This window comes from Hyposmocoma kahamanoa, unplaced genomic scaffold (assembly GCF_003589595.1).
Source record: "Hyposmocoma kahamanoa isolate Upper Pololo Valley unplaced genomic scaffold, ASM358959v1 179, whole genome shotgun sequence".
In the NCBI taxonomy this organism is placed as follows: domain Eukaryota; kingdom Metazoa; phylum Arthropoda; class Insecta; order Lepidoptera; family Cosmopterigidae; genus Hyposmocoma; species Hyposmocoma kahamanoa.
Genome location: NW_020653710.1, coordinates 960,207 through 973,668, shown reverse-complemented (window position 1 = coordinate 973,668; position 13,462 = coordinate 960,207). Strand labels below are relative to the sequence as shown.

Below are 13,462 nucleotides of genomic sequence, written 5' to 3'. Positions count from 1 at the left end.
ACTGGTGTCGTCCCATCTTTTTTGAATTTGTAAAAGAAAACAAAATAACCATACTGCGGGAAAATAGCTGCTATTGAGGAAGAGATTGCTAATTTAGTGGAAACAGAAGTTGGAGAAAAAAACATTTCACACTCTTTATTAATGACAATGATAGACGGAAAAGCAACATCAATTGTATGTGACACTTCATCTCAGAGATGCGACATTTGTAAAGCTAGTCCAACTGAGATGAATAATTTACCCTTAATTGCGTCAAAACCGACAAATCCAGATCTCTGTAGATACGGATTGTCATCATTGCACAGCTGGATACGAATGATGGAATGCATTCTGCATATACACTCGGCGTCACAAAAATCGCACCTATCAAGTAATAAATTTCAACATACTTCTAACCCTGTTTGCCAATGGGAAAAATATTACCATGAGGTATCATTTTAAAGCTAATCTATCATATTGTTTGATAAAAGATATGGCGCGATGGTGGGTATCACTACCAAGTGACAAAAAAATAAAAAAAGTGAAAGACTAAAAAATTACTTTTATTCCAAAATTTTTAAAATGCTTAAACTTATAAAAAGCTTACTTAAAATTAACTTAAAAGCTAGTGTTCCCTCCCCTTGTCCTGATTACCGCTTCCATGCGGTCTTTCATTGACCTAATCAACTTAACGACGTTATCTTGGGGAATGTTGTCCCATTCCGAGACTACGGCATCTTCCAGGTCTCGAAGGGTGGTAGGGGCAGGTTCACGTGCTTGTACGCGTCGTTTTAGCTCATCCCAAAGATGCTCGATAGGGTTTAGGTCAGGACTTCGCGCCGGCCATCTCATAACAGGGATCCCAATTTCCTGAAGGTAATTTTGAGTACTGACAGCGGTGTGACAGCGGGCGTTGTCGTGCATTAAAGTGAACCCGTTTCCAACAAAACCAACATATGGTAACACATGTTCTTCCAGGATGTCGGTAATGTACCGAGGTGCTTTCAATGACCCTTGTCCGCGAGCACCTCCTGCCCGGGAGACGCACACAAGGCTCGTTTTGCCTTCCACTGACATGCCGCCCCAAAACATGCATGAGCCACCCCCGTATTCTACTGTCTCTTCAATGCAGGCTTGTGCGAATCTTTCCCCCTGCCTCCTGTACACTCTTCTACGCCTGTCGTTGCAGAAAAGACATACTCTTGTCTCATCCGAAAAGAGAATAGCCTTCCTGCCTTGGACCTGTAGCGGCTCTGTAGGCTGTGATTTTTTTTTCTCGTAATCTTCTAATCGTGGAGACGCTTACAGATCTCCTGCGAGTTGATTGGAGTTGCTGTTGTAACTCAACAGCATTGGAAAATCGATTGCGCAACGACGTCGACACAATGAAGCGATCATCTCGCTCTGACGTACAACGTTGCCTCCCAGATCCACGTCTTCGGATGTGTTCGCCAGTCTCTTGGAAACGTTGCAATACTCGCCGAACGGAAAAACGGCTTAGGTTTAGTTGTCGAGCAACATCACATTGCCGCATCACTTGTGCGGCTTCATCAGCAGTGGTATCCATCTTAAAAGAGTTTTTTCTGGCAGCAGTTGTTCACGTGTGTTGTCTTCAAACTCTGGATAGTGAATGACTCACATTTTACCTAAATCGGGCGCTTTTATAGCCCAGTAGAGTAGCGCAATTAGTGTACCCTCTAACGAGTAGTTCGGCAATTTTATTTTGCAACGCCGCTGTACTCGACGTGTATGTTAGTTTTTAAACCAAATGTATGTTAAGTTAGAGTTTATTATACATATTTTCATTATATATAAATATTAATTAGGTTAAATGTATGTGTAAATGACTAGGTACGCTTGAAACTTATTTTCACTGAGGTGCGATTTTTGTGATGCCGAGTGTAGCTTATAGATTAACGATACAGACATGGACTGTTAAGGGAGACAACAAGTGCATCATGGAAAGCAGAAAGGAAAACATACAAGACGCTTTCAAGAATAGAATGGGACTTCTGATTGATGTTGTCAAACAAAGTCACGGTTCCACCAATGACGGAAACACCGCTAGAAGATTTTTTGCAAATCCAACCATGACTGCTGAGATAACTGGTGTCAGTGAAGAGTTAATTAGGCGGTTTGCAATCATTTTAGAGGCAATTTCATCGGGCTACCATCTTGAGGTAGTCAAATTTCACGAATATGCTCAAGCTACTATGCAGCTGTATTTGGAATTATATAACTGGTATTATATACCTTCCAGTATTCATAAAATTCTTATGCATGGTGCAGCTATCATTAAAAGTTTTGGTCTAATACCAATTGGACAGCTATCTGAAGAAGCTGCCGAAGCTAGAAATAAAGATTTTTGTAGGTACCGCCAACACCATTCCAGAAAATGCAGCAGAAAAGCTACTAATGGAGATATTTTAAATAATTTGTTGATTAGCTCTGATCCACTTTTTCAACAAAACGCCACAAACTTCGCAGAAAACATAAAACTTTGTCAGGAGAAGCACAAAATTTATTAATTATTGAACAGGCAGGGACATTTAATGATGACGAACAGGAAAATTTAGCATTCGTTAATGTGGATACCCCTGACAATGATTGAATTAAAACAGAGACTAGCAGTGATTGTGATTTTTATTTATTTTATTAGGTTTTCAGTGGATTAGGCCTCAAGGGGACACCACTACAAAAAAAAACGCACCTAGTTCTTAACCTCTAGGGTGGTGTGGAATAGAGAACAAAAGTTGACATTGCGACCAAATCGGGAAAAGTCGAGACCTGAGAATACGCGTTAAAATAGGAAAAATATACGTCCTATGCATACATTAAGTCAATTCTTTGAGAAAATTTGAGAATTGGGAGATTTCACATTTTTTTGTTTTGTTTCGTACAAAAATGACTTTGGAAATTAATAACTCCGAAAATAGTAAGTTATCAGAAAGACATTATTAGTAATAGTTTCTTATATTCGATAGACAAATCCAACACAAAATTTAAATTTCCAAAAACACCACCACCGGCCTTTTTCAGCCCATTGTGGGGCGGAGGGGCGGGGGACGAAATGAGGAGGCGGCGTCGGGAGAGAAATAATTTATTGAGTACAGCTACGGCGGGGCGGGGCGCGGCTAGCGGCGCGAGTAGGCCAGCCCCAGCTCGGCCACGACGGCGGCGATGGCGTCCAGCGCGGCGTCCAGCTGCGCGCGCGAGTGCGCCGACGACAGGCAGAAGCGGATGCGCGCCTTGTTGAGCGGCGTGGCGGGGAAGCCCACGCCCACCGTGGCCACGCCGCGCGCCGTCAGCCGCTCCACCGTGGCCGCCATCTTGCTGAACGTGTACACCAGCATGGGCACGACGGGCGAGTCCTCGTGGCCGAACGTCACCACGCCCAGGCGGCGCAGGCGCGCGCGGAAGTAGTGCGTGTTGGCGCGCAGCTGGCGCACGCGCCGCTGGCCCGCGGGCCCGGCGATGGCGCGCAGCGCGGCCAGCACCTTGGCGGCCACGGGCGGCGCCATGCTGTGCGCGTAGGCCTGCGCGTGGCCGTGCGCGCGCACGTGGCGCACCAGCGCCGCCGAGCCCGCGATGTAGCCGCCCGCGGCGCCGAAGCTCTTGGTGAAGGTGCCCATGAGCACGTCCACGTCCCGCGGGTCCACGCCGCAGTGCTCGGCCACGCCGCGGCCGCGCGGGCCCATGGCGCCCACCGAGTGCGCCTCGTCCAGGTACAGCTGCAGCCCCAGCCGCTTCTTCAGCGCCACCAGCGCGCGCAGCGGCGCCACGGAGCCCTCCATGCTGTACACGCCCTCCGCCACCTGCGGGCCGTCGCGGGTCAGCGCCGTCGCGGGCGAACGCGCGCGCCCGGCGCCCACTCACCACGACGACGCGGTCCCAGCGGCCCTCGGCGATGGCGGCGCGCGCCAGCTGCTCCAGGTGCTGCAGGTCGTTGTGGCGGAACACGCGCACCGTGACGCGCGCCAGCCGCAGGCCCAGGATGAGCGACGCGTGGTTGTTCTCGTCGCTGAGCACCAGCGAGCCCGGGCCCAGCAGCCCCGGCAGCACCAGCGAGTTGGTGGCGAAGCCCATGCCGAAGACCACGGCCGCCTCCACGCCGAGGAAGTGCGCCGTGGTGCGCTCCAGCTCGCGGTGCAGCGGCGTGTCGCCCAGCTCGGCGCGCGGCGAGCCCAGCGCCAGCCCGTAGCGCCGCGCCGCCGCCGCCGCCTCGCCGCACGCGTCCTCGCTGAAGCCCAGGTAGTTGTACGAGCCCAGGTTGATGCAGCGCACCTCGCGGCCCGTGAAGCTGCAACCGGCAAAGCTCACTCGCCGCGCGGCCCCCGCGGACCCCCCGGCCCCCGCTGGGCCGACTTGTGCGCGAGCCCGAACCTGAACGTCCAGTTGTAGTCGTTCGTGGTGCGCTCTTTGAGCAGCACCTCGGCGCCGGGCGCGGAGCAGATGGGCCGGTTGAAGCAGTGGCGCACGCGCCGGTACACGTACCGCGAGAAGAACTGCTCGAACGGGTTGTACAGGGGAGCGTAGCCCTGCGACGCGACAGACACAACTTTACTTACTTACTTACACCTCGCATTGCTTACGCGAAATGGCAGAAAATAAAATCTATCCATGGTTGCAAAATAACAAAAAAGGAGAAAACGTCGAAGCGACCGTGGTCCCACAATTCGGCCATTCAGTAATAGCCCGCCCGGCTGCAGGAATTGCATCGCCCGTTCACCAAATAATGCCCGCAAAATAGGATAGGTACCCCGTTATTAGAATAAACTCGCCTACAAAACTGTGCAACTGGTTTATCAGCAGATTAAGGAGATTAGATAATGCCTATATAAGTAACATTGCGCTTTGGGCGGCGAGCAAAACATCGTTTGATTGACACGCAAGTTAATCTTTACGTTTAGTGATTTAAGTGGTGGGATTTCACGACGACGCATTAGGTTTGGTTCAGTTAGTGCCCACAAAACGATTTCAAGAACAGGCACCGCCAAATGCTCGAGTTTCAGCGATAAATGACAATTCGTCTTCTTATACCGTAAATTCATTTTTTTTATTCGCCCCGTCATTTGACACCATAAAAAATCTTTCTTTGCCTTGAAGCAAGACTTTTATACTGGCTATTGTCGAATGATTTCATCGAAGCGGAGTTACGATAAAGAATTGAAATGCGACCGTCAATTTCCAACGTGCCTACGAGCCGAGTGGTGTCACGCCACTGCCATGCCAGTGAGTCATAGTCGTATATAGTTGGCCAAATATGATTTGCACCAATTCGTCTTATCGCCTCATCTTTAGAGTACAATAGGACAAAAGAGCGATCCGTCTCGGTAACGCGCGTGCCACCTGTGTAATGCAAACAGCTAGTTTAAATACTTTTATGCAGTGGCATTTAATTCTAAACTAATAGCTTGTTGAATTAGAAATAAAAGAGTCTGCAGTCGGTATTTTACGAAGTGCCTACTGTTAAAAAAATCGAACTGTTGAGTAAAGAAATATTTCAAAACTAGAATTCCGAAAAAACATTTATCGCACCCATACCTCGTACGATGATTAAATTCATAATATGCCTTAAGTAAAATAAGTGTTAATGGTTTTAATACCCTAATGCAATAGAAGAGTTAAAGCCGTTCCAAGGAACAACATTCATCTGTGAAATATTTGTTCAACTATAATAATATAGTAACTGGTTAAAGTGGTATCGGCTGCAACTCTTGGCGAATGCCTGCTTATAGTCGTTTAAAAAAACTATCCGCGGCGACATATGGCGTCCGGCGTCCCTTCGTTTGGCCCGACGGCGACGCGACTTCGTAGCTGCTCTTTAAACAGCTTTTAACTTCTCTTTAAACACACACAACATACAGCAAGTTTATTAGACATCTTTATTTATTTAAAGTTAATGTCGTTTTACATGCCACGCTGCGATTGCGCGTGCGCATGACGCGCAAACAAAATGGACTTTCTATTGCGTTTACTGTTATAAGTAAACGTGTTAGCAGATAGTGTATTCTTGTTTATTAATGTCACTATAATAGTTAACAAAATTTTACTTTTTTCCAGTTTCCGCGAATTTCAAAGCTAGTTTGAAATTCGCGGATGATTGAACTTTCAAAAATTTGTGTACAGCTCTAGTCGCTTCACTATTATTTTTCGTCGTTTATGTGTTTTGTTGGTTCCTATGTGCACATTTTCATTCGTATCATTGTGTTAGGATTAAAGTGTTTTCGGTATGAGCAGTTCAAAGAGATTTTACGTAAACAACGGAAATAATTTTTGCTTATATGGAGTGCAGGTATGTGTTAAAAGGTTGTAGCAAAAATATTGATTAAAATACTTATTTGCCTTATTGTAAAATACTCCTGGAGAAACATGACAAGCCAGGGTCCTGATTGTTTCTAATTATTGGATATTTAAGATCATAGCAAAGTGGCAAAAGAAATGCTTTTAAATTTGGAACAAAGACCATTTTGGTGACACCGGATAAACCATCTTGTTGACTGTTATTTTTGTAGTCCTGACGTAAAGGGTTTATACACTAAAAAATCAAGCAAGACAATTTTGTTCGGCTCATTATGGAAAAGAATAAAGCAAGTATTTTTGATGGTTCCCAAAGCAGAAAACAATGTTTTGAGTTAAATTTACAAAATTTCGTGACTGTCATTGAATTAAAAGCTTAAAAAATAAAAAAATAAAAAAATTACATTAAACTGGTAAAAGATCTATGTTTATAATTAAAAAATATGGGATGCAATATAAGTACTTCATAGTCACAGGATAGCTTTCCGAAAAATCTAGGAGATTTTAGCGAGAATTAAGAGAATGTTTCGCGCATCAGTGTTTACGTATTATAGGAATATCAGGGTTTTTGGGACACGAATACGATGTCTGACTATTGCTGGTCCCTGATATTCCATTTTTGTAAGTCTACACATAAGAGAATAACTTTAAAGAAAGAAAAAAAAATTAATAGTTAATTTAATTTTTAATAGAATTTTTCCAACTAAATAAATGTTTTTGCCTACATGAACGTAGATACTAATCTGTAACTCAAAAAGTATCTGACAAAAATAATCATATATAAGTAATATTTGAAATTAGCATACTATTGATGGCCAGCAAAAACTAAAATATTTCTGGCAACAAATGTTGTGTAAAGTAGTGTTATTGTTAAATAATCGATTGAATCATAATTTCCCAAAGTGGTCGCTACCGCCCCCAGTGGGCGCTGACGTCTTAGGGCGATAGGGGCCTCGGAAACAATTGGGGGCGTTGATGTTATCCAGAAGGTGCTACTGCGTTTGAAAAAAGAAACCTGAGTTATATACTACATATATATAATTTTTTTCCGTGTGATTTTTTGTCTAGTGTGTGTGGTGTGTGAGCCAAAAAAGTTTGGGAACCCATGGTTTCAATATCCTCACGTCATATCCCACATAAATTCACAGGAATAACGTCCCGCACGTGTCCGGGCGAATGTCGCACGTATCCTCATAAATAGCGGCAATGAAGGAACTACTTAACTGCGCAGTAGTTTTGTGGCCAAAAGAACTAGGTACACTTTCCTGTTCTTGAGAAACATCTATTACTTATTAATACAACTAATAATTATAACAGACTACTGGTGTAATTTCACAAAAAATTATTGAATATTAATTGAATAAAAATTTTATAACAGCTATTGCTGCTTTGCTGCGGAAAGTAATTATGAAGGCTTAGTACGTGTGGAGCTATCTGTGGTGTGTATATGCCCGGACTCCGGAGCCAACTCGCAACGCGCGCTCTACTTTCTTCATAGTCCATATCAATTAAGTTACAAAAACAAATGTATTATGCTTCACTGGAATTTAGCTATATGTTCTATCACAATAATTTTACAGTCATACCATTTCATATATGTTATGATAAAAGGAAAATGTCGCTATCGATAACTTACGTTTTATCGCTTATTTAATTCTGTTAGTTTTATAGCTTTTCTAGATATATGCATAGGTAACGTTGCACATACGCCAGGACGACTAGTCGGTATCGGTGGCACGGCAAATGTTTCTATTTCGGTCACTAATTTCTATGGTCACCAACTAATCAAGATGAATCGATTCGGCGTAGGCACCGCGCTCACACTGTGCTCGGCTTTTTGAGTACAATTTGGCCTACACCGCTACTTAGTCGTAATTAGACACTCCGGCAGCGCAACGCACACAATACAAGCACAATACTTGTACGTATCACAACCGTGGTGTTGGGCCTGAGAAGTGAGCGCACAAAAATATTGCCTACTTGGCACTTGTTAGGTACGAAATGTCGTCGTTTCATATTTTTTACATTTTCCTCAAGTGACAGCATTGTTTAGTAAAAAGAAACCACATCTCATCCCTAGTACTGTGCTCATGGGCAGACAGGTTTTTCGTCAACGTAAGTTTCTGAAGCTTTTTTGGTCATGTGAGAAACGTTCGGCGACACACGAGTGGACGACAATACGGGCCGATGTTGTTGTAATCAGTGTGTACAGCCGCCACATGGAGAACGTTTGCGACTCATCGACGGTAAACACACAAGCACCCATTGTTGGTTGTTTATTACGAGCACATTACGCTGCAATCCTTGGAGATATGTATGTACGTCATGTATCTTGTATGCATACGAAAATTTAAACTCAATTTTATCTCTCACTTAAGAAGCTCATTTAAGAAAATTTAAGATCAACGCCGCTGTACAAATTTGAGGCGTTCGGCGTTTGTCGCGCCTGTCGCGTCATAAAATAGCTCATGGCGCATTGCGCAATCAACTAGTTCCAAAGGATTGTGGGATGGTACAAGACGTTAAGCCACCAATAATACAGCTACTTCTAAGCGACGACATGGTTTGTTGTTGTTTAGCGTTTCCTCCCAAGTACGTGAATTATTGCGACGCAGAACGAAGGTCTATGCGGGACGAAGTCTCCCAGGTTGGCACGCAGCTGTCGCTTGTCCTAGGTACATATGATGATAAACCCCGAATCTATGTTCATATTTTAATTCCGTCTTATCCCTGTAGTACATTTTGCACTGTGATCATTATGACGCGAAATTGATGATTTTGATTGTGTTTATTGACTTCGACTGTTTGTTACTCTTCTTTATTTTGTTCAATAGTGAGATATACTATATTATGGAAGGTAGTCGAGTTGGACGTGTGTAGCTAAGAAAAAGGACGTCAACAAAGTAAGTAGAACGGCGCGCGGTTTTCCTGCCGCTGTAGATTACCCCGGGGCGCGTGATGCGTGGCACATATAAACAACTAAATATAGTTAATTAAAACCGCACGGTCGCAAAACAAACGATGCTTCACTTTGTTTACGTCAATCCCGCTAATGGTCACGCTGAAACCGCAAATTTCCGGTACTGATTAGGGTAAAGCCCGGGATTCACAATTGTCTGAAGTATCGATTTGACGCCGGTGTCTTTGCAGTTGAGGCTATAAACCAGATCGTCCGCAATTTAAATCTGTTGGCCGGATGTCGGCTAAAGGGCGTCGAGCTTTGATACTGACCTCTCTGTTTCTCTCAGTTGCCACTTTGGGTTTGAAAAGGAGTTGATTGACGAAGCCAAGGAACATGAGGAGGTAGAGGCCGAGGTGCGTGAGAGCCGCGGTGAGCAGCGAGCACTTCTCGAATGAGCCGGGGTCGGTGTCGTATTGGGCCCACTGCATGCGCGGCGGTTGCCCCACACCGTCCCACGTCTCTTCCTCTGCCGTGAACGGCTTCTGTAAACAATTATTTTAAAATACACGATCCTGCCACATATGCAGGCAAGCGCTGAGATAAATCTCTCATTAAAATCAGTTAGTTAATGTTCGATCATTTGAGATGTGGACGCCTCTGTACGCCTTTGAACGCCGCTCTCATGACGTGCGGCTTTTAGCTTAATTACCGACTGTTACAACGATTTCGTAATGGAATCTTCGCTAAACAACAAGCAGGCACAAAATGTATAATAGTTTTTTTAACTTAAAAGCAAAGAAAAATAAATACCCCACTGCATTTATTACTTAGGTTTTAGCAACGCGGAAAATAATATACGTATATGTATAGTATATAAATATTAACATAATTTTTAATTCTTTTTTTAAACACAACAAGTTATCGAAACACGATTTTGTCCAAATTTACAATTTGCTTTTTTTTCATCCACATAAAAGCAGGATTTGATGTGTATTGCCAACTTCTAAATATAAAAAATATGTATAGAAAAATGGAAAACAAATTTGGTACCATAAACTGAAAAAAAAATTTGAATATACAACAAGGGCACAACACCCAATAAAACCTTCAGAGATTTCAGATTGAATTGAATTTGCTGTGATACCCAAAGTGCATATGAGTACCCCCAAAACTACTGACCATTTTCATGTCACACCACAAGCGTATCAAACGATTCTTTAGCCACAAACCTATATCTACATACACATCCGTAGTATATAAACCAGTTTTTAGGATATTCAGAAATTTCCAAAAACAGACCACCAAGACTAAGTGAACAAATACAAAATGTTATCAAAGTCAAAGAATCATTTATTCCACAGGTCAATAAATTTACACTTGAAAACATTGTTTTTTATGCTACTGCTCGTTCACTGTGCTGACTTCCCTGAGAAGAACGAACAAGAAACTCTAGAGATTGCTCTTTTCAAATGACCTTAAACTGAACTTAAATGCCATTAATTACACTTTGAATCAATTTCTGTGGAATCTAGAGTCCTGTCGTCTTTCCATGCAACTTTATCTAACATATAGTTTTCAATTTTGAAATATGAATTTACAATTAAAATACTTTCAATGTAAGTTTTAAACTTACGAAATGATAATTTTAATATATGCTCAGGAATCTTATTGTAAAAAGGTATACAGTTCTCTAATCTTGAATTAAATTCTTAAATTAATTTATTCAAAATATTACACGTAAATGCATCCAATTATAACTACTTGGCAACTACTAAACTTATGGAGACATAATCATTTCAAAACTAAACTCAAGAAATGCGTTTATGAAACTTTAGAGTAGTAGGTCCATGACCTACTCTATTAGTTATTCTCTGGATGGTCCATACTGAATATATCGTAACAGAGACGCCCGTCTCGGCTAAAGTAGCACGAGACGTGCTGCGAGACAGCAACGGCCTTGCCACTGCCGCGCTACACTGCAACCCACATTTCGTTCACTGAACGAGGCTGCGACAAGGGGCTGCACCTCGCCCATTGGTGCGAAACTGGAGCGTTTCACCGGACAAACATAAATACAAACTTCTCGTAGGTTTATAAAATAAAACAATTTCTACTCACGCTGACACGAAACTGGAGCGTTTCACCGGACAAACATAAATACAAACTTTTCGTAAGTTTATAAAATAAAACAATTTCTACTCACGCTGACACCATTCGCCAAATGGGGTGACATCACGTAACCATTTTTGTGATGGTTTATTTTACCATTTAACTGTTTGTCTTCAATCTCATTACACTCTTTGAGTTTTGTTGATGAAATTGTTGTAGAGTAGTCAGCACAGCCGTTCACTACTACCGCCGCCATCCTCGCCTTTGGGAGTGAACTATGGTTGTGGCGGTTCTGTTGAGATTGCAAGCCAATAAATAAGGAAGGCGCCCGTTCTCCAGCAGATACAGTGCTTTAAAAACTTTAATAAAATTATCCCGAATTACGAAAAGCGCTCACAAACTTCGTTAACCACTGGCGATAACACAGCTGAAGTGTCAACAAATTTTTATTCAAATGCGTCAAAACGTACGTCAATCAAGTCATTGTCAAATTGCTATGGGAACTGTTTTACCGACGCTGGTAATGTCAAATTTACAACATGGCATGTTCGTTTCATGTTTATTATTCAAATACTGAACATGGGGCCTACTATGAGCTCTTAGAGCAATTCTATTTAAGCCTGGGGGCCTACTATGAGCTTATAACCAGCCAACCAAGTTCCATGCATTTCACTTGACGTGGTAAAACTGAATTGCTTAAATTCATATCATGGCCTACACAAAGTTGAACGGGAATGGCATGACAGGATGATGAATTTTACTTTTTAAACATTAAGTTTTTTCTCTGGCTGCCTATCTGACATCTAACAAGAGCGAGATGGAATTGTGTTCAAAATGAGAATAATTATATTTTTTATTAATATTATTATTAATTATACTTATTACGTTGTTTTATAATATCGGCAACTTTTTAATCATACTTTATATCACACTTCATACGCATGGATAGCGTTTTGTTTTTGTTAGGTCACAGTACGAATTTGACAGACTATCCAACTTACAGGCTTAAATAGAATTGCTCTAAGAGCTCATATTTCTAATTTTTAATAAATAATTGCTCTAAGAGCTTATATAAGAGATCGTATTAACTATTGAGTGTTTTTTAAACATTTTAGTTTGAGTTTCCAATCTTTAAAGTGTTATTGCTAAATTATGGGCATGAATGTTATGACAATTTTTAAATGGAATTTTAATCATTTTATTGACCGAAAATCGTAAAATAACTATTAAATAGTGCCAAACTTGACTATTAATGCAATTAATGAAAATGTACGAATCCAAGATACGTTCCAATTATGTTACCAAATTACAAACTCTTCATAATATCAAAGATTATGACTAAACATGACATGTAATTTTGTCATACGACAAATTGTAAAGTATGATTGACAAGTTGCCGACATTCCAAAACAACGTAATAAGTATAATTAATAATAAAATTAATAAAAAAATATAATTGTTCTCATTTTGAACACAATCGGTTAATAATGCTTGAACGCTCCCAGGATAATGTACATCTGTTAATTTTAATTCAATTAAATTCAATTCTTTATTGCATTTACCACAATGTCACATACATGGGATAGTAAAAGACTTATAGCTAAGTTAACATCGCATTATGGGCCCTGTGTAGGGCACTGCAAATTATAAATTATAATTAAAGAGAGACCGAGAGAGGAGGTTTTACTTTTTACAATAGTCTTTTCTGCAATAGAATTATGTTTTGTCTTATGTTTACATAATGTTTAAACAAAAAAGCATTAAGAATGATGAAATGGGAAAATATAATATTGTATTATTTATTTATTCAATATTATATGTATCTATATATTTTTTTTTAGAAAATATGTAAAATGTGATTTTTATTATCAATTGAGTAGTATTTATTTTGTTTCTATTTATTTATAATTTATATCAAGATCACTTTATTTAATTTATTTATATATTTGTGTTATCTGTACCTTTAATAGTTTTAGGTCGGAAATGTGTCGTTGAAATATTCTTGCAAGGAGTAATATGCCTTTCCTAATAATAGGTTTTTTAGTTTTTTAATAAAGCATTGTTCATTGGTTTCTTCCTTGAAGAGATTTGGTAGTTTATTAAATAGTTTTACGCACATTACTAAGGGACTCGTTGAGTGTAAAGTAAGTCGAGAGGTAAGCAACATTAATC

General features: G+C 41.3%; 1 protein-coding gene across 1 annotated transcript; it reads right to left on the bottom strand.

Annotated features, from left to right (window-relative positions):
- Nucleotides 1-2,761: 2,761 nt before the first annotated feature.
- On the bottom strand, nt 2,762-11,607 carry LOC113225880 (serine palmitoyltransferase 2). Its single transcript, XM_026458335.1, has 5 exons — nt 11,385-11,607; nt 9,511-9,723; nt 4,363-4,517; nt 3,856-4,279; nt 2,762-3,794 (listed from the first exon to the last, which is right to left on the bottom strand). The coding sequence occupies exons 1-5, from the start codon at nt 11,544-11,546 to the stop codon at nt 3,114-3,116; spliced, it is 1,635 nt and encodes a 544-aa protein (XP_026314120.1). The 5' UTR covers nt 11,547-11,607; the 3' UTR covers nt 2,762-3,113.
- Nucleotides 11,608-13,462: the final 1,855 nt, after the last annotated feature.